This window comes from Ambystoma mexicanum, chromosome 5q (assembly GCF_040938575.1).
Source record: "Ambystoma mexicanum isolate Mex_15411 chromosome 5q, UKY_AmexF1_1, whole genome shotgun sequence".
Taxonomy (NCBI): domain Eukaryota; kingdom Metazoa; phylum Chordata; class Amphibia; order Caudata; family Ambystomatidae; genus Ambystoma; species Ambystoma mexicanum.
Genome location: NC_090933.1, coordinates 1057134119 through 1057158698, shown reverse-complemented (window position 1 = coordinate 1057158698; position 24580 = coordinate 1057134119). Strand labels below are relative to the sequence as shown.

The 24580-nt window shown below is 46.2% G+C and overlaps 1 protein-coding gene across 2 annotated transcripts in view; it reads right to left on the bottom strand.

The window, feature by feature from the left end:
* Nucleotides 1-24580, bottom strand: part of MTBP (MDM2 binding protein) — a 701292-nt gene that overhangs the window by 400122 nt on the left and 276590 nt on the right. For both annotated transcript variants that reach the window (XM_069621563.1, XM_069621564.1), the window contains exons 11-12: nucleotides 14671-14788; nucleotides 9729-9914 (exon numbers count right to left, since the gene is read on the bottom strand). In XM_069621563.1, coding sequence (XP_069477664.1) covers nucleotides 9729-9914; nucleotides 14671-14788 — 304 coding nt within the window. The remainder of the gene's footprint in view (nucleotides 1-9728; nucleotides 9915-14670; nucleotides 14789-24580) is intronic.

Here is a 24580-nt window from a genome sequence, read left to right as displayed (position 1 = left end):
CGTCGAAGTTGTGTTGCCCAGACGCGGGGACCGCTTGATGCCGTGCCGCCGACGACCGGAGCCGCCCGCTCCTTTGCCTAAGAACATTCGAATCGAAAGACTCCCTTGTCCGCTCCGTCGACCACTTTATCCCGCCGTAGAAAGTCGAGGACGACCAACGCGCCGAGGAGAATCCACCGGTGGGTTTCCCGCCACCTCACGACCACAAAGACTTTGACGACTCGACACCCTTGCTGGGCCACATTTCTTTACACTCTTTGCGGTCCAGAACTATCGTCACCGAGGTGCCCCACACGCCTCTTCCTTGCAGGACGCCAACGCTCCATCGTCGACTAGCACCGCTCGGATCGAAGCTGCCACCTCATCGACGCCATTCTACCCTGTTCACCGTCGGACGATCGACGACCCGCGACTCCTGCTTTAAAGGGAGGGCACTCAAGAACGGTCGTCGATTCCCCGATGCCGAACGCCAAGTTCGCCTTCCTCGACGCCTCTCGACGATCCGGGACTCCTGCTTTAAAGGGGGTCACTCAAGAAAGATCTGTCGACGCCTCTTCGAAGAACTCTACTCCACCACTTACATTGGGGGGGTAAAAACATAGGAGGGAATAAGACTATTGAACAATATATGGACTGGGCTTTTGCTATATATCTTATTTTACAGGTTGCCCAGGTGGGGGGAACGCCACACAGAACTGTAGTTAAGTAGCTGACTCAGTACTCTGCCTATTGTTTCAACCATCTTGCTTTCCTTCCTCTCTATTGCTGGCTTCCTCTTTATTGATCTGTGGGACATTTTTACATTGCTATGTATGCACTTTAATGAGATCTAATAATATTGGTGGTACCACTTTAGAATTGTAGATATTTACCATGGTTGATTTTCCTGAGCACAAATTGAGTTATTGTGACAGTGTACATACCTTTGAATATTAATTATATAAAGACTGTTTTCAGTAATACAGTGTGTGGACATTCCTTTGTGGGGGCTTGGGGACTACACTGTACTTAAGAACCAGCCCGCATCACCTCCTGAGAAGCTAGGCCTTGATTGCTCGTCCATTGCTATCCATAATAGAGAATCTTGGCTGGGGTCTTCTGGGCCTCTCCTCTACCATATAGAGAGCAGAAGTACAGACACCCCCTCCAGTCTTTACAACCACATGGATTAGATCATCCCTTAACGGCAAAACCATGAGGGTTTTTTCACCTACAGCAGCAGCAGACCCCATACCCATCACCTGTGGTGTGCCACAGGGCTCTGGTATCTCCCCCACACTGTACAATATATTTACCAAGCCCCTTTTCGATGATCTGGATCATCTCGGTATCACCTACACCAACTACGCAGATGATACCCAGATCCTCCTCCCGCTTTCTGAGGATTATGGAGAGGATTTGGCCTTGGTGAATAGAGTGTACATCATCATAAAGGCATGGATGGCCACACATGGACTATGCCTGAATGATGATAAAACTGAATTTATCATCCTGGGCACTACTTCCAGTCTAAAGAAATTAGGCCCGGTCTATTCTTCTTTCACAATTGATGGCAATAGCATCAAAGTAGGACAAGAGGTTAAAACGCTAGCCTTCTATTCGGATTCTAACCTCTCAGACAGGTGAACTCCCTAGCTTTCTCCACGGCTTACACGTGTAAACTGATCCGTGCAGCCAAACCCTTTCTGTCCGACACTAGCTGTCTGACCCTCGCTAGAGCCCTCATATTGTCCCACCTGGACCATTGCAATGCTCTTTATCTTGGGTCCTCCAAAGCCACCACCAGCAAACTACAAACTCTTCAGAATAACGCTCTCAGAGAAGCATTGGGCAACTCCAGAAGAGATCATATCACAGCACATAGCCTACAGAATAATTGGCTCTCCATCAAAGACAAAATCCTCCTAAAGCTGCGTCACTTACTCACAAATCTCTCAATAACGCTGCTCCGATTTATCTGATTGACAGATTTCATAGACAGACCTCCCCGAGACCCACAAGTACAATCTATAAAGACTGCCTTTCTGTCCCCAACTTCAAACGTTCCACCTTAGGGGGCAACAGCTTCCCAGTGAAAGCAGCTAAACTGTGGAATTCCTTACCGTCAACTCTCAGAATGGACTTGCCTTATCAAAACTTCCGATCTAATGTTTTGAGGTTGAAAACGTAGGCCCTCTGACACATCCAGGTGTTAAGTCTTTCATGTTCTTATAGTACATACTGTACCTACATCTGCTTATATGTAGATAATCCTGCTATTACTATTACTTGTGTATGTATATATTTTTGTTGTTGTAACTAAGCTTCGCACATTCATGTAATTGCTGCACCCTGTTACCCTAGGGTATGTTTGCACATTACAAATAATAACACAAACAAACAAATACACTCAAACAATTCCTTTTTTGTGTTCCCTTCCGACATTTCTGGAATTCCTCTTTCATCCCTCACTACTTCTAACACAGGCTCATCCCTCCCTAGGTTAATTTTAATCCTGAGCTTAGCTTGATCCTCCCAACATAAATTCACTGCTTTGTTTGCAACAACCTGCCCTTGAATTCCATTACAGCCATTCAGTAACCATTCATCTTTATAAATAAACCTTCAAACGCTCCTGGAATCTTAATGTCCGATTTCCTCAATCCTGGCCTATACCCCTTTTCACATAGGTCAATACAATGATCTCTTGTAATTGTAATATATGGAGACCCTACAATGTGGAATTCGCTCCATGCCTACTTGCAGGAGATTGCGGATCATCTGTTCTTCCGTACAGCTCTGAAAATCTTCTTGTTTTGAGGAGGGAGTGTGGTCCTGTAGTTTTTCTTGCTTTTGCTGTTAGCGTACAGATGCCTTCTGGCCTGGGTCTGCACTCAATACATGTATTAACATATATTACCCTGAATCCACCATACGTTTGTAGGAAATTCCAACTAAATATACTTCTAGGAGCGTTCTTCCCATTGCCTTGTACAATGGTCACACTTTGTTCTTTCTCTTACTCTTGCACCCATCTTACTCTGCAAAATGGGTGTTACCCATAACACTACCCTTTTTGAAAACTTGACTTTGGTTCTCCTGAATAATATCTTTGAATATTCTTCCATTGTTCCCTATTTTTCTTTAAAGCTTCCTTTTGCTTCAATGCAGACGTTTAATTAATTTTTGTTTCGACTGCAGCAATTTGTGCAGTTATCATTAAGTCCTTTTACTCCTCCTTAATTGCTTTGGAACAAATCATGGTGTGTGACCATTTTTGCGACCGCTCTGGTTTCCTCCAGAGAAGGATCACCACACATCCATAGCCTTTTACAGTATATTAGTATTTGTGTGAATTATAATTTGATTTCCTATGAGTTCATCCTGAGTCACTCCTCTATCAAAATGACAAGTCAATGCTATCATTTTAAGGGCACCCACATATTCATCCAAATAATCTACCATGTCCTGTATCCTAGAGCAAAACTATCATCTATTGATTGCAATGTTAGGATTTGAGAAATAACATATATATAATTGTTTTAAAAGCTATTGCATTCTCATTGCTCCCTTCTCCCTCTCCTAACCTTAAAGGGAGTAATTCTTTGAAAACACTGTCCTTCAGGACCAATGGGGTGTTACAAGGTTTTCTTCTTTGCTGGCGCAAATTGTTCACTATCAATTGTACTGACATAGTTTGTCCAGTGAAATGAAACTTTAGTTGGAGGGATCACGGTTTCATTGGTCATACAAAAGAAATGTTCGACAAAACCTATGTTAAAAAAAATGTTTTAAAAAAACAATACACAAACAAAAATTTGCAGCACGTTACACCACAGCTTTGGGTTCACTTTTCTAACTTTCCAGAACTAAAATGTGTCACGTATAGGCACGAGCATACATCCTTTCCTCTAATTGTCTTCCGTGTTTCTCTTGTGCGTTCACTCGAATAACTGTCCATTTTACTCACGCTCTTGCCGTAACAATGCTCCAGCTTAATGAAAAACTTAACTTTTGCAACCTTCAGCGGGTGGAAATCTAATCCTCCTTCTTAACTTGCTGGATGCTGTCCTGCATATCATTACGCACGTCCTGCAGGGTTGCCTCTTCACTGTTCTTCATATCACTCGTTGCCAAGCTAAGGGAGGTAGGAACTTGCATGTGAGAAGTTTGACTCCATTTATTTGAGTCAAGTTTCCTGCAACATAACCCTGCGGACACCTCTCTGCCAACTCCCTCTGCAGTACAACCGCTCACTGCATTTTTCCCAACAGTTTCATGGGGAATCCCTCTGCCTCAACACTCTAGATCTTTTCTCAACAATCCACTCATCCATCACACACTACAAATGCAAACCTTTGCCTTGTTCTGTGCAGGGCACCAGCTCTATAGCACCCTTCGGTAGAAGCTGATGAACATCAAAGTAGAGGATCCAGAGAGCAAGAGAAATTGGTAGGTGGATGGTTTGGAGGGAGTTAAACAAGAGGGAGGCCACAATCCTACATCACAACGCTTAAGGCCCAGTCATCACCCAATTAATCACTGAACAGGGAGCTCCCCTCACCCCCACGAGGGTACACTGTTTGAAGACTTCTTCCCTCGGGCTAAGGAGTGCACTGTATACACTTGTGTATAGGCACGTTATAAATGCCATATCATACATCACTGCAGAGGAAGCGATGGACCCTCCCCTGAGCTCCACCCCTTCTCCCTGGCAGGGGAATACCATAGCTGCTGCTTGCCCGAGGCAGCCTGGCCCCTGCCGTGGTGGGCGCATGTGAAACAGGTTAAAAAATAAATAAATAAATAAAGTCCTCTTCCTGCCGGCAGATGAGGGCTATTGGACAGCCAGGCCAAAAGAACTTTGCCAAGGACATAAATGACTGATGAACGTCATCTGCCTTGGGCTCCACAAGAGATTGTGCCCATCGAAATTAATGTTGAAGAGCTCGCCTGAATGTCTGTATGGCGAATCCGAAAGGCCCTCCATCAAGATACATCTGGCTGCCATTTCCCGATACACCAGAACTACAGGACGGGCGCCCTTGTGGTCTCATCGCCTGGTGAAGGAATTTATGAAGGGACTATTCCGATCGTTCCCGCCGGTGAAGGCCCCTGCCCCGGCGTGGGAGCTCAACGTGGTGCTGACCAGGCTCATGGGAGCCCCATTCGAGTCTATGCATTCAGCGCCGTTGAAGTTCCTGTCGTGGAAGACAGCATTTCTTGTGGCCATCACCTCCGCACGACGAGTGGGAGAGATCCAGGCCCCATCTTGCAAGCCTCCATACTTGACTTTTTACGACATGAGGGTGGTGCTGAGGACGCACCCCTCCTTTATCCCCAAGGTGCCGTCCGACTTCCACCTCAACGAGCCCTTGGTGTTGCCAGTTTTCTTCCCGTCGCCTTCGTCTCCGGCCGAGAGGACTTTGCACTCGCTGGATGTGGCTAGAGCGCTGAAGTTCCACGTGGACAGCACGAGGAGTTTTCAGAAGACATCACATCTGTTTGTGAACTTTGGACCTGTGAATCAGGGGAAGGCTCTCTCGAAGGCTTCCATTTCCAGATGGCTCTCCGGCTGCATCATGCACTGTCACCGGTTGGCAAACCGACCGCTGCCCGGCCGTCTGAGAGCCCTTTCGACCAGAGCGATTGCTGCTACCACGGCGTTCCTGTCTGGTGTGCCCCTGCTGGATATCTGCAGGGCTGCTACGTGGAGGTCGACGCACACCTTCACAAGATTCTACTGCGTCGATCGGGACTGCTAAGCAGTGCTGCGCAACCTGTTCGCTTAAGGCGAGCCTGGTGAGGAGGTAAGAGATGCTTAATGTTGAGTTGTTGTATTGCTTAATGTTGAGCCTGTTGCCACCTCCCGTGGTTGTGCATGTGTATACTGCTATGTATTCTTATATTCATGAGCATGTGAATCCATGCCAGACCCCATGCTGGAGAATGCTATCTATGAATGGATAGAGTTAGAGATAGAGATCTATATCCGACATGAGAAGGCGGCTTGCGCCAGAAAGAACCTAGACTGAGGTGGCAGGCGAAGTCCAGTCAAGAGGGAGGAGCAGGCGAATTGCTGCTCAATACTAAGGGGTTGCCAGTGTTCCTGAGGGGAAGGTACTGAAGAGCCGTTGCGCTGCCATAGCAGGGCTGAGAGCAAGAGGCTTGCCTTCGACCGCGGTGACCCAACGGAGAGCAAAGAAGAAGCTGGATTAGCACCACCAATTTTGGATGGAATAGACTGGAAAATTACTCCTAGGTATTTATATTGTTTTACTGCCTCAATATGAAATTTATTTAGATAAAACCCAATTTAGATATTTAGGCAACTCTAGCCGCAAAGATTTCATAGATAGAATCTTTGTTTTTCCAACATTACCCATAAGATCTAAAGCTCAAAAGATATTTAACAGCAACTAAAGCGCGTTGGAGGCCATCTGGTGTTTGATCACAGATGAGCAAGTCATCTGCGTAGGCCATGCATTAGTGAATATGCACTGTTAGTGAATATACAAATTAAATAAAAAAGGAGCGAGGACGCAGCACTGATGAAAAACACACAGCACCCTGATCCATTTAGTAAAGTGCCCCTGCTGATCTAAACTAATTTTAATCATTGTATGCGAGTGCAAGGCAATTAAGACACTTAACATTGGAGGACACCTCCAGTTGGATAGTTTTTACCAATTTTTGGACCGATCTATGCAACCAAATGCTGGAGACCGGTCCAGAAATGCTACATAGAGTGGTCTACCTGTATCCTTAACTTAAGAAGCAAGTCGTTGTAGGATCAAGCAATTCTGGGATGTGCCTGAAAATAATCAAGAGCACCCACCTTTTTGCTTTCAATGGGCTGGAGCAGGGAAAAGAACAGTTCCAAGGAGCAGTTCATTATAAAAAGGACTTTACTCCCATAAAGGAAGAGGGCATGGCACATATGTGCCATAGTTACAATCCTCTACCATAAAGGGTGGCCAGTGGGATCTTCTGCCTCTTCTTCCAAGCCTCCCGTTAGCCCTGGGGCCAAATTCACAATGCAGGTGGGTACAGCTCTGATATATGTGGCCCTTTGGGAAACCTTACAGACCCCAAACAGGGAGATGTTACTGTGCCCAATGGTCTGACGGGGTCAGTATCCTCACTCAGCGTTGCATTGGTTCACATTGGTGGCAGTGTACTGTAATATATTGGATACCCAAGTTGTAGCTTTCCCCCCCAACCCCCCTCCCCAGGTGAGCGAGAAAGAGTGAGCGAGAAAGAGCGAGACCAGTGAATTTAATTTTTGTATGCGAGGGCCAGAACGTGTTGGCTACCACCAGAGTTTGAATAGTGCATGTGGGTGCGATTGTTCGTTAGGGTTACCTTCGACCCTCTGGTATTTTCATAAAAGCGGACACACTGCACCAGAAACTGTCAACTGCTGTGATTTGATTCTTAAACATCCAAGAGAGACCAATGACAACTGATGAAGCTCTGCACCAGCATCTTTTGGGACACTGACCATCTGAGAGAAAAGCTCTGCCGCTCTACCGATAAGAAACCGTATCTGGTGCTCCTTTTCTCTGATCCAGTGACTCACCTGTGATGGTCGGTTGCATTCGTCCGGGGCTGGAGGCAGGGGTGGACTGGCCTATAAGGAACTCTGGAGAATTCCTATTAGGCCTCTACAGCCTGGGCCTCTTTTGTGTGGTAATCCGTTTTATTTTCAAATTTTCTCATAGAAAAAGGGTTGGGCTTGCTGAACATGTGTAATATGGGGCCACTTTGAACATTATTTCCAGGGCCTCTTTTGGTTCCCAGTCCGCACCTGGCTGGAGGGCTTTCATGCTGGGCTACCCGATCCAGATCAGAATTGCTACCTTCCCCTTTGGTGATATCAAGTTCCAAGCCTGGAGTTTGGGGAGTACAACTCTTGTGCCGGACTAACTCTGGTGAGTGCTTGGATGACTCTTGGGGTCTTCTGTTGGATTGAACTGCCTTCGAGGCAGTCTATGCAGACTTTTTACTTACCTCTGTAGGGGAACATTGGTCCATGGTTTCCTATGGGCCATAACTTTGGGGATACATTTATTTTGAAGGAAATTATCTGATACAAAGTCCAGTTTGACTACAGTGCACTGTGAATTTTGTAGTTAATTCATATGCATAACTTTATAAAATATGGAATGTGTATTAATATTTATATTGTGATGACCTTACTTTTTTCTGTAATTCTGAGATTCTACATCATCGAGAGTCTGGAAACCAAATGAAAGGAAATGGAAGAAAAATCTCGGTAATAGGCAACATCCAAAGAGGGACCATCATCTTCGATAAACTAAGGAGCGAAAATGCAACTTCATTTACATGGTACCAGTACCGTCATCAACATGGACCAACAGTTGCAAGTTCTTTCGCAGAAGCAGGAAGGGGAACCATGCAAGGGAAGGACAAGTATGCCGAATAAACACTAAAGAAAACAAAAACACAAGGGGTCATGGGGAAGACCAATGTACTAATTCTCTTCACCTCAAGTGGAAGCCAATGTTAACGGTCTGAAACAGATGAGGAGGCTTCTGCAGCCTCTGCACCTGCTTAGCATCCAAAGCTCTGGGGAGAATCGAAACTTCATCGTCAGGTTGGGCAAGATGTGATAAATGAAACAAAGGGGTTGCCATTTGAAAAACAAACTAGTACACTTGTTGGGCACATCACATACAACGGATAAAACCTGCAAACAAAGATCGTGGAAACGACTAAAGTTAACAGTAATAAAACAAAATAAAGCTCCAGCCAGTCAGACTCAACACCCAGAACTGTCAGGGGAAACGTAAAGGTCTTGAGGCTACCAACATTGCCCAGTAGGTTCTTGGACCTTAGTGTGGGAGAGAACTCCCTCCATGTAGAAAGATTTTATAAAGTGACATCACAGGAAAGGAAAACCTAGTCAGCAAATTGCAGGCGATGCAACCCAAATATCAAGAGTTGCAGACACGTAGGATAAAAAGGGGATCATAGCAGTGGTCAAAGAAAAAGTAATTCTTAGAATCTGAGAAACACAGGATACACCATTGCACTGACATGGCCCCGGAAGCGAAGAAATGAGGCTGAATGAGATCAAAACAAGTTTTGAATGCAAGGGGAGGGAGGTCAGTGCTGCTCTGCTACAGCCTTCTAAATTAAGAGCATATTGTGGTACAGGGGGAGACGCTCTCCTTCGGGATCTTTAAGGGCTCAGCCATTGCTGGCCTCCATTCCTGGAAGGGTGGAAGAACACTCAAATGGGGTCGAAGGGGTGAGGCGGAAATACAAGAAGTTTGTGTTAGGGTGATCAGAAAAGGCTGATAACAGTGTCACACATTTTCTGTGATAAAATGGAAACGGAAATATTTAGCAGTGTAAAGTGCGGTTAGTCTAGGAGCTCCAACATATCCTCCAGTTTGAAGGATGAAGTGGACTCTCAATGTGGAGAGGGGGCAGGGGATATCAGCCAGAAAACTATAGGACAGATGAAAGGTGAAAAGCTTATTTATACATTGTTTTAAAGGGCTTCCCCCACACATGTTTAACTATGAAAGCAATAATGTCTAAAAATGGTGTTAAGAACAGAGCGTCTATGTTTGTTAGAGGCGTTACAAAGTTAACACAAGTTCTTAGCATTGCAATTGTAACATTCTATTGAAACAAATCAAAGAGGTAAAAAAAGATAGCAAAATGTTTTGTTCCATGCACAGGTTTCACTTCTTTTACAATGGTGAAATTCTTACCGGTCTTTTCTTGCTTGTGTTTTTCCTCCTGTTTTTCCTTCAGATACCCATGTACTAGAGTAAGTGCAGCTGCACCATTGATTTGATTGGCTGAATTAACAAGGGCAGCTTTACATGCACCACTGTCATTTCTTTGTATCAGAAAATAGTAAGTACAGGTCTCTCCTTTCAAATCCACATCTGGAACTAGAGAGACAACTACAGTTAAAGACTGCTGTGGAGGGCAATATAGGTGGGACATGATTGTAAATGATCACCAATAACGTACTGATTTTAAAACGTGTAAACTGTAAACTGTTTCTTGGCCTAAATAGGTACATTTAAGTGTCCAACTTTGCTTTGCCTCAGTATAGTCTGCTTCACCCCCTTTCTTAAATGCTAGGGTGTCCGTCCTCTTTTTAGACAAACCCAACATGGCAAAGAACTACAAATGTGCCAAATAAATATGCTCAGGTGTGGGATCCCACCCACATCAGGGCCATAAACACAGTCCTGGTCGACCTTTATGCTTCAGTTGCTTAATTTTACAGCTAGATGGCCAATCGTTAACATTGACTGTGACTACAGCTTGAATGGACACAAACAAGGCAAAAGGAAATTCAGCAGGAAGTGCACAAGATATACCATCTGTAACTCAAAGAATCATTTGAATGCAAGGAATCATAAGCTCAATATTAGTCATTATGTTTTGCATCAATCTAGTAAACTATGTTTAAATTGGCACGCCATAAAGACCATAACTCTATTGTGTGTGTTTGCAGTCCTGTCCATTGAGACAGAAGATGATAAATCGCTTAGGATGGCGGTTTGTTAGTAGAGATTATGTGCCATTGTACTCGGTTACTTGTGCTCTGTAGATTAGGATGTGCCATAGAGTGGTTCTTAGTGGCTATCTAATATCGCATGTAATGAAGAGTCAATAGCTTTATGTGATGGTGTTGCATTATATGGATTGGCCACAATCAGGCCAGACCGAAGGCCAATTAATTTCTTATTTTGCGACGAGGGCTCTATTAGGAGAGTATGAAAAACCAGTTCAGAGGAGGCCTTTTCTGGTTTATTCATCAAGTACTAGGGGACAACCTAGTGGTTTTCTGTTGCTGAGGCAACTAGGTTGAGGGAGGTTACCCTGGGCATGAAGAGATGTCTGTTAACTGTACAGTTGGATAATAAGGAAGACATGTTTTGATTATTTCTTGATGAAAATTGTATGCACATTTTAAGTTTGTTTTCCTGGAATCGAACAGGAAACCTGATGCTTGTCTAGTTGTTGGACTGTCTTGGCTTGGTGATGTTATCCTGGAAACATGCTGATGTTTGTCTCCGGCTCAACTGTAGGGTTTGAAAGGGGCCCATAGGGGACCCCGACGTCTATGGAAACAAGGCGAGTCACCACACACGATAGAGACGCCAGACACGAGGTTGTATTCCCAAAGCTAGGGTTTTATTGCAAAGCAAAAGTCTCAGTTGGCCAACTCGGTCTCGACGCCCAACGACATGCATCTCTAGACCTCGTGGGACGCAAGAGAGAATTACGTACATCAGTTACATATATACAAAATGCATATCAAACAATCAGCTATGTCATGGTTAACACCCCTCTTCATTGGGTTTCTTTGAACTTGGTGTGACGATGGACATCTCCGGCCACTATGAAACCTTCAAACATCTATTTTAGTAACAATTTGCAATTTGTGAGTGCATAGGCATCTTTTGGTTATTGAATAGAACATGGCGCTTCTGTTCTTGGAAGCGAGCTACATGCAGAGGGGGTTACATTCCGGACCTTGCTATCTATCAGGTGCCATTTGCGTCCTAGGACCCGACATGCTCTTAGCGGGCTCAGCAAAGGGGGGCCGTTAGAAAAGCATAATTCAAGCCTTTAGCGGTATTATTCTAACATATTCTACCATATAACGAGACTGGCTGGCAGCTGTGAAATGATTAAATGCCCTGCGGCTCTGCTTCAAGGCTACATTAAGGAGGGAGCCGGGCATTCTTCCTGGCGCTGCCTACGTATGTGTTTCAGCGAAACTCTTGTTATCCTCTCGGCCCTGTGGCCTTGTCCTTTTCATATACAGACAGCATTGTTCCTCAGTCGAGCAGTGTAAGCGAAAAATATACTGCGAAGCAATAGGAACAGAAAGCAATGAGCAATGGTTAGAAAACAAAATGGCAATTCTTGTTACATCAAAATGGCTGTTCATTAGAACACTCGAAAACCTATATTATGTCGTATCGTGCATGAGACGGTTGGCCCACGATCAAAATACGTTTGCGGTCTCGAATTAGATTTCTAGACTGACAGGTTATTGGTGTGCTTAAATTCAATCTCTGTCTCACAGGTTGCTGATATTGGAATCATTTTAGTTTCCAAAAGTCAGATGGTCCTCCTGTATGCGAATCACATGGGTATTGTGTCCTAAATTCCATAAACCTTCAGATTGGGATCGGTTATGTAGCATACTAGTTCCAGTAGGAGGTATTAATGTGATGATTTAACTGCAATTGCCAGCCAAAAATGAGTCCTTTAATTATAAAGTCCTTGGGGTCTTTTCTGTGTTGTGGCCTTCATTAGAAGGCAAACTTAGAAAAAACATGGTTTACTGAGCACCACTCTAACCCAACATGTTTATCACTGAGCCGTTAGGCCCAGGAGCACAAGAAATTCCTTTGAATGCCTGGTTTTAGGAGTCAGCAGTACTGGGTTATATATGTCTTGAAGCAAATTCTTTTTTCTGGGTATTTTTTCTCACCAGGGCAGTGCGTTCAGGAGAGGCTGGTAGCAGTGTAATTAATTTTGTTGGTGCCTTTTTTTTTTTTTTACTGCAAAAGTGACAAGGTCTTTAGAGCAACCAATATGTCTAGCATTGTATTTTAAAGCTCTGGATTTTTGAGACACATTGCTTTGATGGCCATCTTCCTCCCGTTAGGTGGTAGGAATGGCTAAATATGGTAATCACTATAATCTCGTAAAACTCATGTTTACATCAATTAGTGTAATCAATAGAAACTTTCAAAATGAATGGAGACACAGAACGTAAGGTACTTTGCACATCAGGCAGATTACAGACAATACAAATCAGGTGCTAACACATTTTTCATATATCAGGTTGGGATTTAACCCATGACTCAGCACACAAGCTGTAAGAATATTGTTCTGACAAGAAACACCATTTGGGTAAGGTTAAACCCCATTTAGCAAAAATAATATGTCATGACATAAGCAGATACAATAAGATGTGTCCAAACGCTCAATAATGAAGATGTTTTTTTCTCTATACCCTGACCCTCCCTACCCGTTACCCCTTCCTCCATGTCAACTTAACTTTTGAAAATGTACAATTAATATTGTGGAAATAAGTTGAATACAATGAATTGCAATTTGCAAATATGCATCATTATCTTTTTAAATAATATGGGTGACTATTTATGGTTTATGTCACGCAATTTATGGTTGATTTATTTTGTTTTCATTACAAATATCTTTGATTTATGGTTGTAACTATAGAAGCCCTGATTTGAAAAAGACAGGGGTTACCATCGAAACACGTGTCATCACATAGGGCAGATGTCAATATTAATACAAAACTTTTGATCACCAGGAATTGAGTCATTATTTCTTTCTTTTTGGTGCATGTATACAATTAAGAGTAACCACAGGTGCAGTACCCTACATGAACGGAGTTGAGGAACCAGTTTACTCCGTTGTTACCATTTTTTCATGCAACTCCAAAACAGGTTTTTAACAACAATAAAGAGGGCGCTGAGTACCCTTGTGAAAGGTTCCTCAAGGATCAGGCAATCCATTTCATGGGCTCTGACCCCATCCCTCTCTCGAGTTTTTCATTAAAGAATTTGGATGACCATTCAGTACTGGACGGCTACCAAAACTTTCAATGCTGCAAACCTTTTGTTACGTGGGATGGGGGGCATAACAATAACTACAGTTAGGACCTTTCTTTGCGAAGAAGTTCTGAAATATTACAAACTCCCTCAAAGAAATGACTTACCTCTGACTCATGCTGAACGCTTGATGACTAGGGGATTTTAGGACTGTTGGAATTTGAACGGTGTGCATACCTCTTTAAAGCTAGGTTGTGAATTTACCTTCACTTTGGAGAGTTCAAAGGTCTACTGGTGTCCTTTGGACACTATTATTGTTTTGTATCTATATCTAGCGCACTGGCCTTATGTACATCATTGTCTATAAAAGGAATATGTATTTTCAGTACTTAGCTGGATGGAGGATCTTACTTGGTATTGTTTGTGCGTGTGCTCTGTACTTTACAACAGTCGTCTCTTCTCAGAAGATCAGTGGTCGAAGTGAGCGGGAGCGGTGCTCCGCTTCTTTTTTAAATTAAGTTTTACTGTTCCTATGCTTTTATTTTAAAAAGAAACCGTTCCGGAACGGTTTAGTTTTAAAATAAAAGTGTAGGAAGAAGTTGAAACTTGCACTTTCAGTGCACTACACTGAATGTTCCCTTAAACAGCAGGTGCATGTGTTTGGGGGTTGGTATTGTGTGTGGGAGGGGGTGTGGTGATGGGGTTTATGGGGATTGGGTGCAGGCCAACAGGGAACATAGTTCCACTACTTCTTTTCATACACTTCGACCACTGCCTAAGTGTATTGCCTTGATGCTTAGTCACATTTACCAGTGTGATTTTGCTCAATTTAAGGGACAATCCGGCACTCTACTAACGTGAATCACTACTGCACTACTCTAACCCCTCATTTCGCCTCTCTTGCCCTTTCCCCAATGCATTTTGAAGCGGCATCTGAAATATGGCACCTCCCAAAGAACCAATACATTAGCCTTGGTCCTTTATCTTTGAGGCTGTTTTACAACGCAACACTATAAAACACATCGAACATTGTGTTCTACAGGTTTACGACAATAACCTTAAAGGATCAAAACAAAATATAGTATTGTAATCTTACCATTAATGATTTTTGGTTTCCTCGCCATGTATTCCTTCCATTTTTTTGTGCTTAGCTGATTGGCAGATGGTAAATAGATGCTGCTGACATTACAATGTAAAATAAATAATGCTCCAACCTGTAAACACAAAAGTAAAAAGATAATGTACATCACATTTGTAAACGTGTTAAAACTATTTGGCATTTAGCAGAAGTTCTGCTGCAGACCTAACAACTTTTAACAAGGAAGCCTCCACACCTACAGCTTTTGTTTGTTTTATTTATTTGTATAGCGCTCCGGACCCGTGGGTAGAAGGGAGCTTAAGAATATGGTTACAGGCATGAGATATACAATTACATATTACAACAATTTACATTGTACAACAATTTACATAAATATGTGCTATTCTTTGTTCAGTAACCAGCTGATAACATGTTTCCTAAAGATCGGAAAGGATTCAATAGTTTTGATGTCAAGTGGTAGTGTGTTCCAGAGTTGGGCGGCAAGCACTGTAAAGCTGGCGCCTCCTGCTCTTTTTAGGGCAAATCTAGGCACTACCAGGCACAGGGAGTTGGATGATCTGGTGGTTCTGGTGGCGGTTTTTAAAGTAAATTTGTTAGTGAGACATGGTGGGGCTAGGTGATTAAGGAATTTACACGTGAGGCAGATAGTTTTGAGGTCGATTTATTGCTGTATGGAAAGCAATTTACACGCTTTTCTAGTTGTGGAGATGTGCTCTCGCCTTGGGATGTTGAGTGCTGCGCGTAGAGCATTATTTTGGAGAACCTGGAGTTTGTTTATTATGGTACAGGCTATTGCAGTAGTCCAGTTTGGACTGGATGAGGGCTCTGGCAAGAGTAAGGCAGCTATTGGACGATAGAAAGGGTCTGCTAGCCCTGATTAGCTTACCCGTGTAGGCATTAGCTGAGGAGGTTGAGTTAATTTGTTTGGCGAGGTTGGCATCAAAGTGGAAACCTAGGGTTTTCACACTTTTGACAATGGGGATGGTATTGCCGTCTATGGTAATGTTATTGTAGCAAGGACTAAGTTTAGCCAGGTTATTGGGAGAGCCGACCAGGAAAAGCTCCATCTTCTCATCATTCAGCCAGAGGCCGTGGGTGGCCATCCATGCCTGAATGATGGAGAAGATTTTGTTATTCCGGGTGACATCTGCATTGTAGTTCCCCGAGATGGTAAGGAGGATCTGGGTGTCATCTGCGTAGTTGGTGTAGGTGACACCCAGACGGTCTAGTTTGTCAAATAGCGGCTTTGTAAATATATTATACAAAGTGGGGGAGACACAGGAGCCTTGTGGGACTCCGCATGCGATGGGGATGGGGTCAGCTGCTGCTGTTGTGGAGAAAACTTGCATTGTTCTATTCGCCAGGAAGGATTGTATCCATGCAGAGGCAGAGGCAGAGAAGTGGGCTGCAATAGATAGGTGGCTGCAGAGGATTTCGGGGTCAACTAAATCGAAGGCTGCAGAGAGGTCTAAGAGATGTAGGATTGCAGCATTGCCTTTGATTTCATCAATCTGGCTTTTGAGGTCAACCAAAGCGGTTTCTGTTCCGTGTTGAGGTCTGAAGCCAGATTGACGTATACCTAGCAGTTGGTTGGATTCTAGGTACTCCTGAATCTGGATGTAGGCGACTCTGTCCAAGATTTTTAACAGGAAAGGGACAGTGGTGATGGGTCTATAATTGGTTGGTATGGCTGGGTCTAATGATTGCTTTTTTAGGAGAGGGAGAACCCAAGACTGTTTTAGGTTGCTAGGGACAGAGTTGTTAGCAAATGACAGGTTGATAAGTTTAGTGATGAAAGGGGAAAGGTCTCTGGCTGCGTCTTTTATTATCTGTGCAGGACAGCTGTCTCCTTTACAGTTGGATGGTTTTAAGGAGGTGATAATTTTTTGGACTTCTAGAGTAGTTACTTTCTTAAAGGTGAAGGCTGTATTAACTTTGGCAGGCGTTGGTGCGTTAAGGATTGGGTTCGTGGTCAAATTGCTGAAAAGTTGTTGACGTTTGCCCTCAATTTTGGTTCGGAGTCCTATGGTTTTGTTGTTAAGTGTGTTCTGGATGCTGATGCACCATGGTTTATCTTTTGAGCAGGTGTCTAGAGGTGGATTGGGGTTTTCTAGCTCCTTTAGTATTTTGAATAGTTCTTTAATGGAGGAGCCTGTCTGATCTATCCTAACGTTGTGGGCCTCTTTTTGGTGCAATTATCTCACTTTTGTATAGCGCGGAGATGTTCTTGAGGGTGGATTTATTTTCAGAAGATGGGTTAGATTTCCATGAGAGTTCAGCTTTGGCCTTCTTTTTCCTAAGTAGTTTAAGTTCGGGGGTGTACCACGAATTTAAGTGGTTTATTGGTTTGCTTTTACGTAGTTTCAAAGGGGCAATAGTGTCAATGGCAGTGGCAGTGGCCATAGAGTTGTTGAAGGTGTCAACAAGTAGGTTACGGTCAGCATTGTCCGGTAGAGCGTTAAGGGTAGGTAGGACCAGTGGTACCAGGGCTTCAGCTGTGATGTTTCGCTTGTTTCTGGTTGGGCAGGCAGGTGCCATGGGGCATTTTTTAGGAGCTGTGTGGTTGATGTGGATTTCGAGAGGTATATGGTAATGATCCGTCCAAGTGAGAGGTTGGGGGTCCCAACAGGTGGTGTTACAGTTAAGAGTTGCAACCCAGACGATGATTCTACCTTTCTGGTGAGTCGGTGAGTGTTAGGCAGAAACCTGTGCAGTTCTCTTTGGGAACACTGCAAAGGATTTAGGACTGGAGCCACCAGGGGGCGCCGAGATGTGCTAAAGCTTCTCGGCTGTTCTCCTCCCCAGGGTGGCCTTTTTTTGGATTTGGGTCCCCCCGGCCCCATTGTTGCCGTGTGCGGACCCCCCCCTGGGGCTGGCGTATACCTCCGTCACCTGGAGGAGCGAACTCCCGGTGTCGGGAGGTGCCGGGAGTGAGGAGTTCGAAGCCTCCAGGGTGCCGAGCCTAGCGAGGCTGACAGTGCGTCCCTGCCGAGGAGAACCGAGCGGCGCCGTCTCGCTGGCGGTGGGGGAGGGGCGGAGGCTCCAGTGACCGGATCGGCGCCCTCTCCCCCAAGCGGCCTTGCTGCGGATTCGTGGCCCCCCCCCTCGGCGGCGACCGTTGTGTGGCGGCACCCGCGGGAGGGTGATGTGGGCTCTCCCCTGAGGAGAAGAGAGTATCTTGGGGGAGAGAGCTGCGGTGTTCGCCTGCCTGCGTCTCGGGTGGAGCGAGGAGAGGCCCCTGATCCTGCTGAGGAGACAGAGCGTGAGGTTAGCGTTCTGGGGTGAGCCCCGGCGGAGGACTTGTGCAGAAGTGGCTGGCCGGCGGAGGTGGATCAAGGAGGTACCAGGAGGCCCACTGATTCAAACAACAGCCCCCCCCGACCTGCTCAACATCTGCCTACGGTATGGTGATCTGCGGGGGGTGACGCGAGGTGCCGGTGTGCTGCGTGGGCCTGGTTTGATCTGGTCGGATCTGTGAGGAAGGGGTCTGCACCGGGTCTGGAACGCGGCAGGGGAGTCGCGGGATGTGTGAAGCCCGGTGATGAGAATGGGGGTGTGATAGCCCGGCTCCCCACGTCCCTTGTCGGTATGGCCTGCTGAGGGGGCGGCAAGAAGAGACTAGGACTGTTTGAAAAAGGACCCAGAGGCTGTTGCTGGCGAGAGGTCGCAGCTGTGGAGGAATCTTGGCTATTGTAGTAGCGACGCTTGAAAACATTGTGGAGCTTGTGGGCCTCGCCCGAGTCCTGACGGTGTCCGTCTTTCTCTGGTAATGTGCTGGAAGCAGGCGTTCGAGGAGTGGATACTGTCTACGGGTTGGAGGGGAGCCCCGATTCCGCTCACTTCTCCTCGCTTCTTTGGCTTCGGTGTGGACTCTGGATGCACTCTGGAGGGGCGCTCTCGCAGGGCTGGTTGAGGGCCCTCCTTGATCCCGTGGTCTGTTAGTGCTCCTCCTGTGGTGAACTGATCTGAACACCGGCCTATGGGGAGTCTGGAGTGCGGATGCAGGGAGTGAGGGCTCTCCAGCGATTCCGGAGGTCGCCCCAGGGCTCAGGAGAGGTCATCAATATGCAGGTCTGCAACCAAAAAGAAGTTGCTGATACCCAGGATATGGGCCGCAGTATGGCAGCCCTTCTTGAGGAGATTCGAGGGTTTAGGGCAGACATAGGGAAGAGACTCGACTCCCTGGATAAGAAGGTGGACGATGTGGAGGATAGGGTTCAGGCCCTCGAAGCCAATCAATCTTCTGTGGATATCCTTGAGACTCAATTTAACCTGCGGCTGGCGGAGCTTGAGAGAAAGGAGGAAAAGATTGCCCTCAAGCTTGACGACTTGGAAAATCGAGAGAGACGTTCCAATTTGAGGTTCCTCAACATACCGGAGCAGGAGGGAGAGACACAGGTTGACCTGGAGCGAAAGGTCAAAGAAGTCATAAGCCTTGTCCTTGAAGGAGAGACTACTACTGTTCCTACCATTGACAGAGCTCATAGAGCAGGGGGTCGTGTGGGAGGCCCTCACTCTGTCTTAGTGAAGTTCCACTACTATAGAGAGAAGACTAGGATATTGGAGCTCACTCGTAAAAAAGGTGTGATCGAGTGGAATGGTGCCAAAATCTCCATTTACCAGGATCTTTCTGCACTCACATTGGCTCGACGGAGACTCTGTGGGCCATTAACGAGGTGGTTGCACTCAAAGGGAGTGCGGTATAGATGGGGGCACCCATTTTCTCTCACTTTCGAACTCGACGGAGAGAGACATGTGCTTACCTCGGAGTCTGACATCAGGAGAGCAATGACAGGAGCAGGTCAAGTTGGATGACGTTCTCACTGGGGGTCCCCACGGGGACTCTCTGGCATCCCTGGGACGACGTCGCGTCCGGGGACACAGGAAATACAGGAAGATAGCGCCCCCGTCCCAAGCGCCGACCTAACTGGAGGACAGAGCCTCTGCTGTCCTCTGACTGCTATTGTGCTCGAAATGGGTTGAGTATGGTTGGTTTAGCTCCGGTATCTAAACTGGATCGCTTCATGGTCTGGCTGGTGGAGGGGGGATGCCGGAAGCTGCTTTTTTCTTTCCTCTCCTTTGATCATTGGGTCTGGGGGGGCCCGGAAACTGTGGTGTTCTGTATGAGCTTGTTCGCCCTGGTGGAGGCGAGCCTTGGTGGTCTGAAGGCTTGACTGTAGGGGGATGCAGTCCTTTCAGACGCTCACAAGTTGGGTGGGAGGAGAGGGGAGGGGTTGGGTGAGGCAAAAGGGGGAGTTAAGAGCTACCATGTATATTGGGTTCAACATGTATGTTTTGGTTCTTCTTTGGTGGACACCTTGGTTCGGGGGCAGCGCTCTCATGTGGTTTTTCGTCTGTCCTTATGAATGACTTTCCTTATTCTCTTTCTGTGGGGTCTCTAAATGTGCGAGGCCTGAACTCTCCGACTAAGAGGTCGCTGGTGCTCAGGGAGTTCCGGCGGTTGAAGTTGCACTTTCTCTTTGTGCAGGAGTCCCATTGGGTTAAGGGGAGAGAACCCGCCCTCAAATCCAGGGCTATTCAATACCTATTTCGATCATCATATGGGGTGAAAAGACGGGGGGTTGTGCTCATGGTTTCCCCAGATGCGCAGTTCTCTCCCAGAGCGCATAAAGTGGACCCAGAGGGGCGTTTTATTATGGTGAAGGGGGAGATGAGAGGTAGGTTGTTCACATTGGTGGGAGTGTACGGACGAACGAGGACCAGGATAGGTTTTGGCAGGGGATGAGCAGGAAAATCAGGGATTTTGCAGAGGGAGCAATCATTGTAGGGGGAGACTTCAATATGGTTTTGCATCCAGATAAAGACAGGAAATCCTCAAACCCATGTCCTGATCTTAGAGCCCAGAGGAAGATGGCAGATTCGTTTCGGAAGGTAAACATGGACCTACACCTTTTAGATGCTCACCCTGATGTTGGTAATCACGATTCTCTATTTACTTACTTCTTCTCAGTACATCAATCATTCGCTAGGATTGACTATGTGCTGGTTGATTCAGTGGTCCATGAATATATCTCTGACTTCAAGGTGCAGTCTATCCCATGGTCCGATCATGATATGATCCGTGTTAGTTTGGGGATTCCCCCGGGGGTCAGGGGCAATTCGCGATGGATATGTAATGATTCGCTCCTGCAGGATAGTGTGTTAAGGCAGTCCCTGCTAGACTCGATAGTTGAGTTCTTCACCTTAAATGACAATGGAGAGGTGGGGATTGGAGGAGTGTGGGATGCATTTAAAGCTACAATCAGAGGTGTTTTGATGGAAATGGGAGCTAGGAGGAAGAGGGAAAAGGCTAGGGAAGAGAATAAACTGAGGGAGCAGATTCTGGCTATTCAGCCAGGGGGGAAGCTGAAGACGCAGTTAGACCCGGCCAAGAGGGCTAAGCTTCAACAGCTGAGAGCTAAACTGACTGCCTTGCTTGTGGGGCAGACGGAGAAGAAGCTTGCGTTTCTAAAGCAGCGATATATGGAGAAGGGGGAAAAGGCGGACAAGATATTGGCTTGGAGACTCAGGGAACTCCGTAACAGTCGACGAGTCAATTGCATATCTGGTCGGGGGGGGTGTAAGGTGGCTGGGGGATGACCAAATTGTGGAATAATTTAAGTCATATTATGAAACCCTTTACACTTCTGAATATTTTGGTGATGGGTCAGATGTTGATCGGTTCTTTGGGTCTCTCCCCATCCCCTGTTTGCCGCTGGAGCGCTCGGCCTCTTTGGAACTCCCGATATCTCCTCAGGAGGTTGTTGATGCTATTGCGTCTTTGAAGAATGGCACTGCGCGCCGGGAGACGCCGGATTCACCGTCCGCTTTTACAAGACATTTCGCTCCACTTTGGCGCTGCATTTGTCTAAGGTGTATAACTTGGCCCTGGAGACGGGGTCTCTTCCTCCCTCCATGATGTCGGCTCTCATTGTGGTCATCCCGAAGGAGGGGGAAGGATCCCTCCTCGTGTCAATCATATAGGCCCATTTCGCTTCTAAACGTTGACGTGAAGCTATTGGCCAGGATCTTGGCGAACAGGTTGTCTAGGCTTATTCCCTCTTTGGTTCACGGGGACCAAGTGGGTTTCATTCCAGGGCGGCAGGGATCTGATAATGTGCGGAAAACATTGGACTTGATGTACGAAGTGTCCAAGAATGAGTCTGAGGCTGATCTCCTTTCGCTAGATTCTGAAAAGGCTTTTGATCGCGTTGAATGGTCTTACATGATGAAGGTGCTTCAAAGGATGGGTATTGGTGATAGGTTCTGTGGATGGGTCGCTGCACTATATAATGCTCCATCTGCGCGGGTTCTGGTCAATGGCTTCGCGTCCCCGAGCTTTTCACTTTTTAGAGGAACTCGCCAGGGCTGTCCTCTTTCTCCTCTTTTGTATGCTCTAGCTATGGAGCCCTTTGCTATCGCGGTTAGGCGTGAAGAGGCGATTACAAGAGTGCGATGTGGGGAGCACGAATTTAAGTTGTCTCTTTTTGCCGACGACATCCTGGTGTATCTCTCTGGAATAAATGGCTCGCTGCCCTGGTTGTTAGAGTTGATACCTGTTTTTGGACAGTTCTCCGGTCTCAAAATCAATGTTTCTAAATCATGTATTATTCCCATGGGAGTGTGTGACGAAGATATTGAGGGTAGAGGGGAGGTGTTTGGGTTGCGGACAGAGAAAGTCAGTACCAGGTATCTTGGGGTGGTAATTCCGAGGGACCTAAGCAAGGTGTTTGAGCTGAACTTTCCTCCGTTGGTGGCCAAAGTTTGTTGCGACCTGGATAGGTGGGCTCCACTGACGCTCTCTTGGTTTGGTAGAATGGTTTCTGTGAAGATGAATGTGCTGCCTAGGCTTCTCCATCTCTTCTCTTCTCTGCCTTGTGCTGTCCCGGACTCCTCCTTTCTTTCGCTTCGGACGAGAATCCTTCGCTTTGTGTGGGGTGGTAAGATGGCTCGAATAAAGCGGAGTACTTTAACACTCCCTAAGGCGTTCGGGGGATTTGGTCTTCCTGACTTTAAGTTGTACTACAAAGCTGGCCAGTTGCGAGTCATGTTAGAGCATCTGCGAGATGACCTTAGGACATATTGGACCTTCATTGAAGATGTGCATGTTCATCCCCACAAGGTTAGGGACTTTCTCTGGGCCCCTCCGCGCGCGCTGCCAGCTGTAGCTCAGTCCCACCCAATTCTAGCGGTTCTTTGGCGGCTGTGGAGGCTGTGTAGGGATAACAAATTACTTTCATCATGGCCCTCTCCCTTGTCCTCCCTGTGGGGACCGCCACTTGATTTGGGGACTAGGGGGTTCCGAGGGACGCAGATGTGGTCTGACCAGGGGTTGGAGAGGGCCGCGCAGCTTTTTGACCAGGGAGGCTTTATTGAATTTCCCCAGCTGTTGGAGCTCCTTCCGGAAAGGCCTCCCTCCATTTTTGATTTCCTGCGACTCAAGGGCATTCTCACGCAAGCAGATTGGGTGGCCTCCCTTTCTCGTAAGATGACCGCCTTTGAAAAGATCTTTGTGGAGGCCAACTCCAGAAAGGGATCCCTATCCAAAATTTATAATGTGTTAATTACGGCGGAACTAGGGGGGAGGCAGGGGTTCAGGAGCGTATGGGAAGAGAGAATTGGCACAACATTAGAGGAGCGGGATTGGGACTCCGTTCTCCGGGCCGTCTTTAGGGGGAACCTTTATACTGCAGCCATGGAGCATAGCTTTAAAATTCTGCACTCTTGGCACCGTTCGCCCGCCACTTTGTCTAAAATGTTTCCCGGAGTCTCCCCTAAATGTCCTCGATGTGCCGGTAGAGGAACTTGGTTCCATATGTGGTGGGAGTGTCCGGTTATTCAAGTCTACTGGGCAGAGTTACTAAGTTGGATTAAAGATATCCTGGGAGGCTGTCCTTCCCTCCACCCCATGGAGATTTTACTGGGTACCCCTAGGCCCGAGTGTGAGGAGGGACCCTTCCCCAGGGTAATTGGTGCAATGCTAAGGGCAGGAAGAATGGCTCTGACCCAGAAGTGGAAGGGATCTCAGAGCCCAAGGAAGTCCGATTGGTTTCATAAACTTTTAACAATCTTCACCTATGAGAAGCTTACAGCTATTGTACACGACATGCCTTCTTTTTTGCAGGATTGGACTGTAGTGCTTTTGAATACAGACTGTGCTGCACTGAGACTCTGAGGTCCGGGATCGTGTGCGGAGCTGGATGATGGGGGGAGGGTGGGAACAGATCGGCTTCTGCACAAAAGCACCCGAAGTATGAATTTTGACGGGGACCTTGCAGATAGAGTTAACCAGTCAGACAGCCAGTGATTGTACCGAGTTGTGCTCCCAACCATGTGGTGCCTCTTTTTCTTTTGTCTGTGAACCCTGTGTAGCTCATTGTTTGGGGGGTGGGTGGGGCGGGGGGGATCAAGGGGGGTGGGGGGTTTTCTATGGTCCGGTTTGGACTGGTTTTTGAGTTGAGAATATGTTGCTATGGTTAATGAATAAATCCAATAAATACAAAGTGGAAAAAAAAAAAAAGATTTAGGACTACAGGTGTTAGCAGTAAACCCACTTGGTAGCAGTCTGTACCACGCAGATTTACCTGGTAGCTGTGGCTGAGCAGTCAGACTTCCCTCAAGAAGAGTTAGGCAGTATGCAAAGTATACACAATAGGCACTCGGACACAATAATACAAGCAAACACTGACCAGAGCTTTGGTATCACAGTATATCATTATTTATTTAACAACACATTGTTTGAAACACTCCAGCACACTTATTGTAAAACACTCTAAACACAGTTACTATTATAATATATACAACCCTTATTCCTTATCAGATAAGTCTTAGTTAACACCACTTATTTCCATACAGAGGTGAGCGCTTAACTATAGATGGCACTCCAATAAGTTTATGAAAAAGGGAG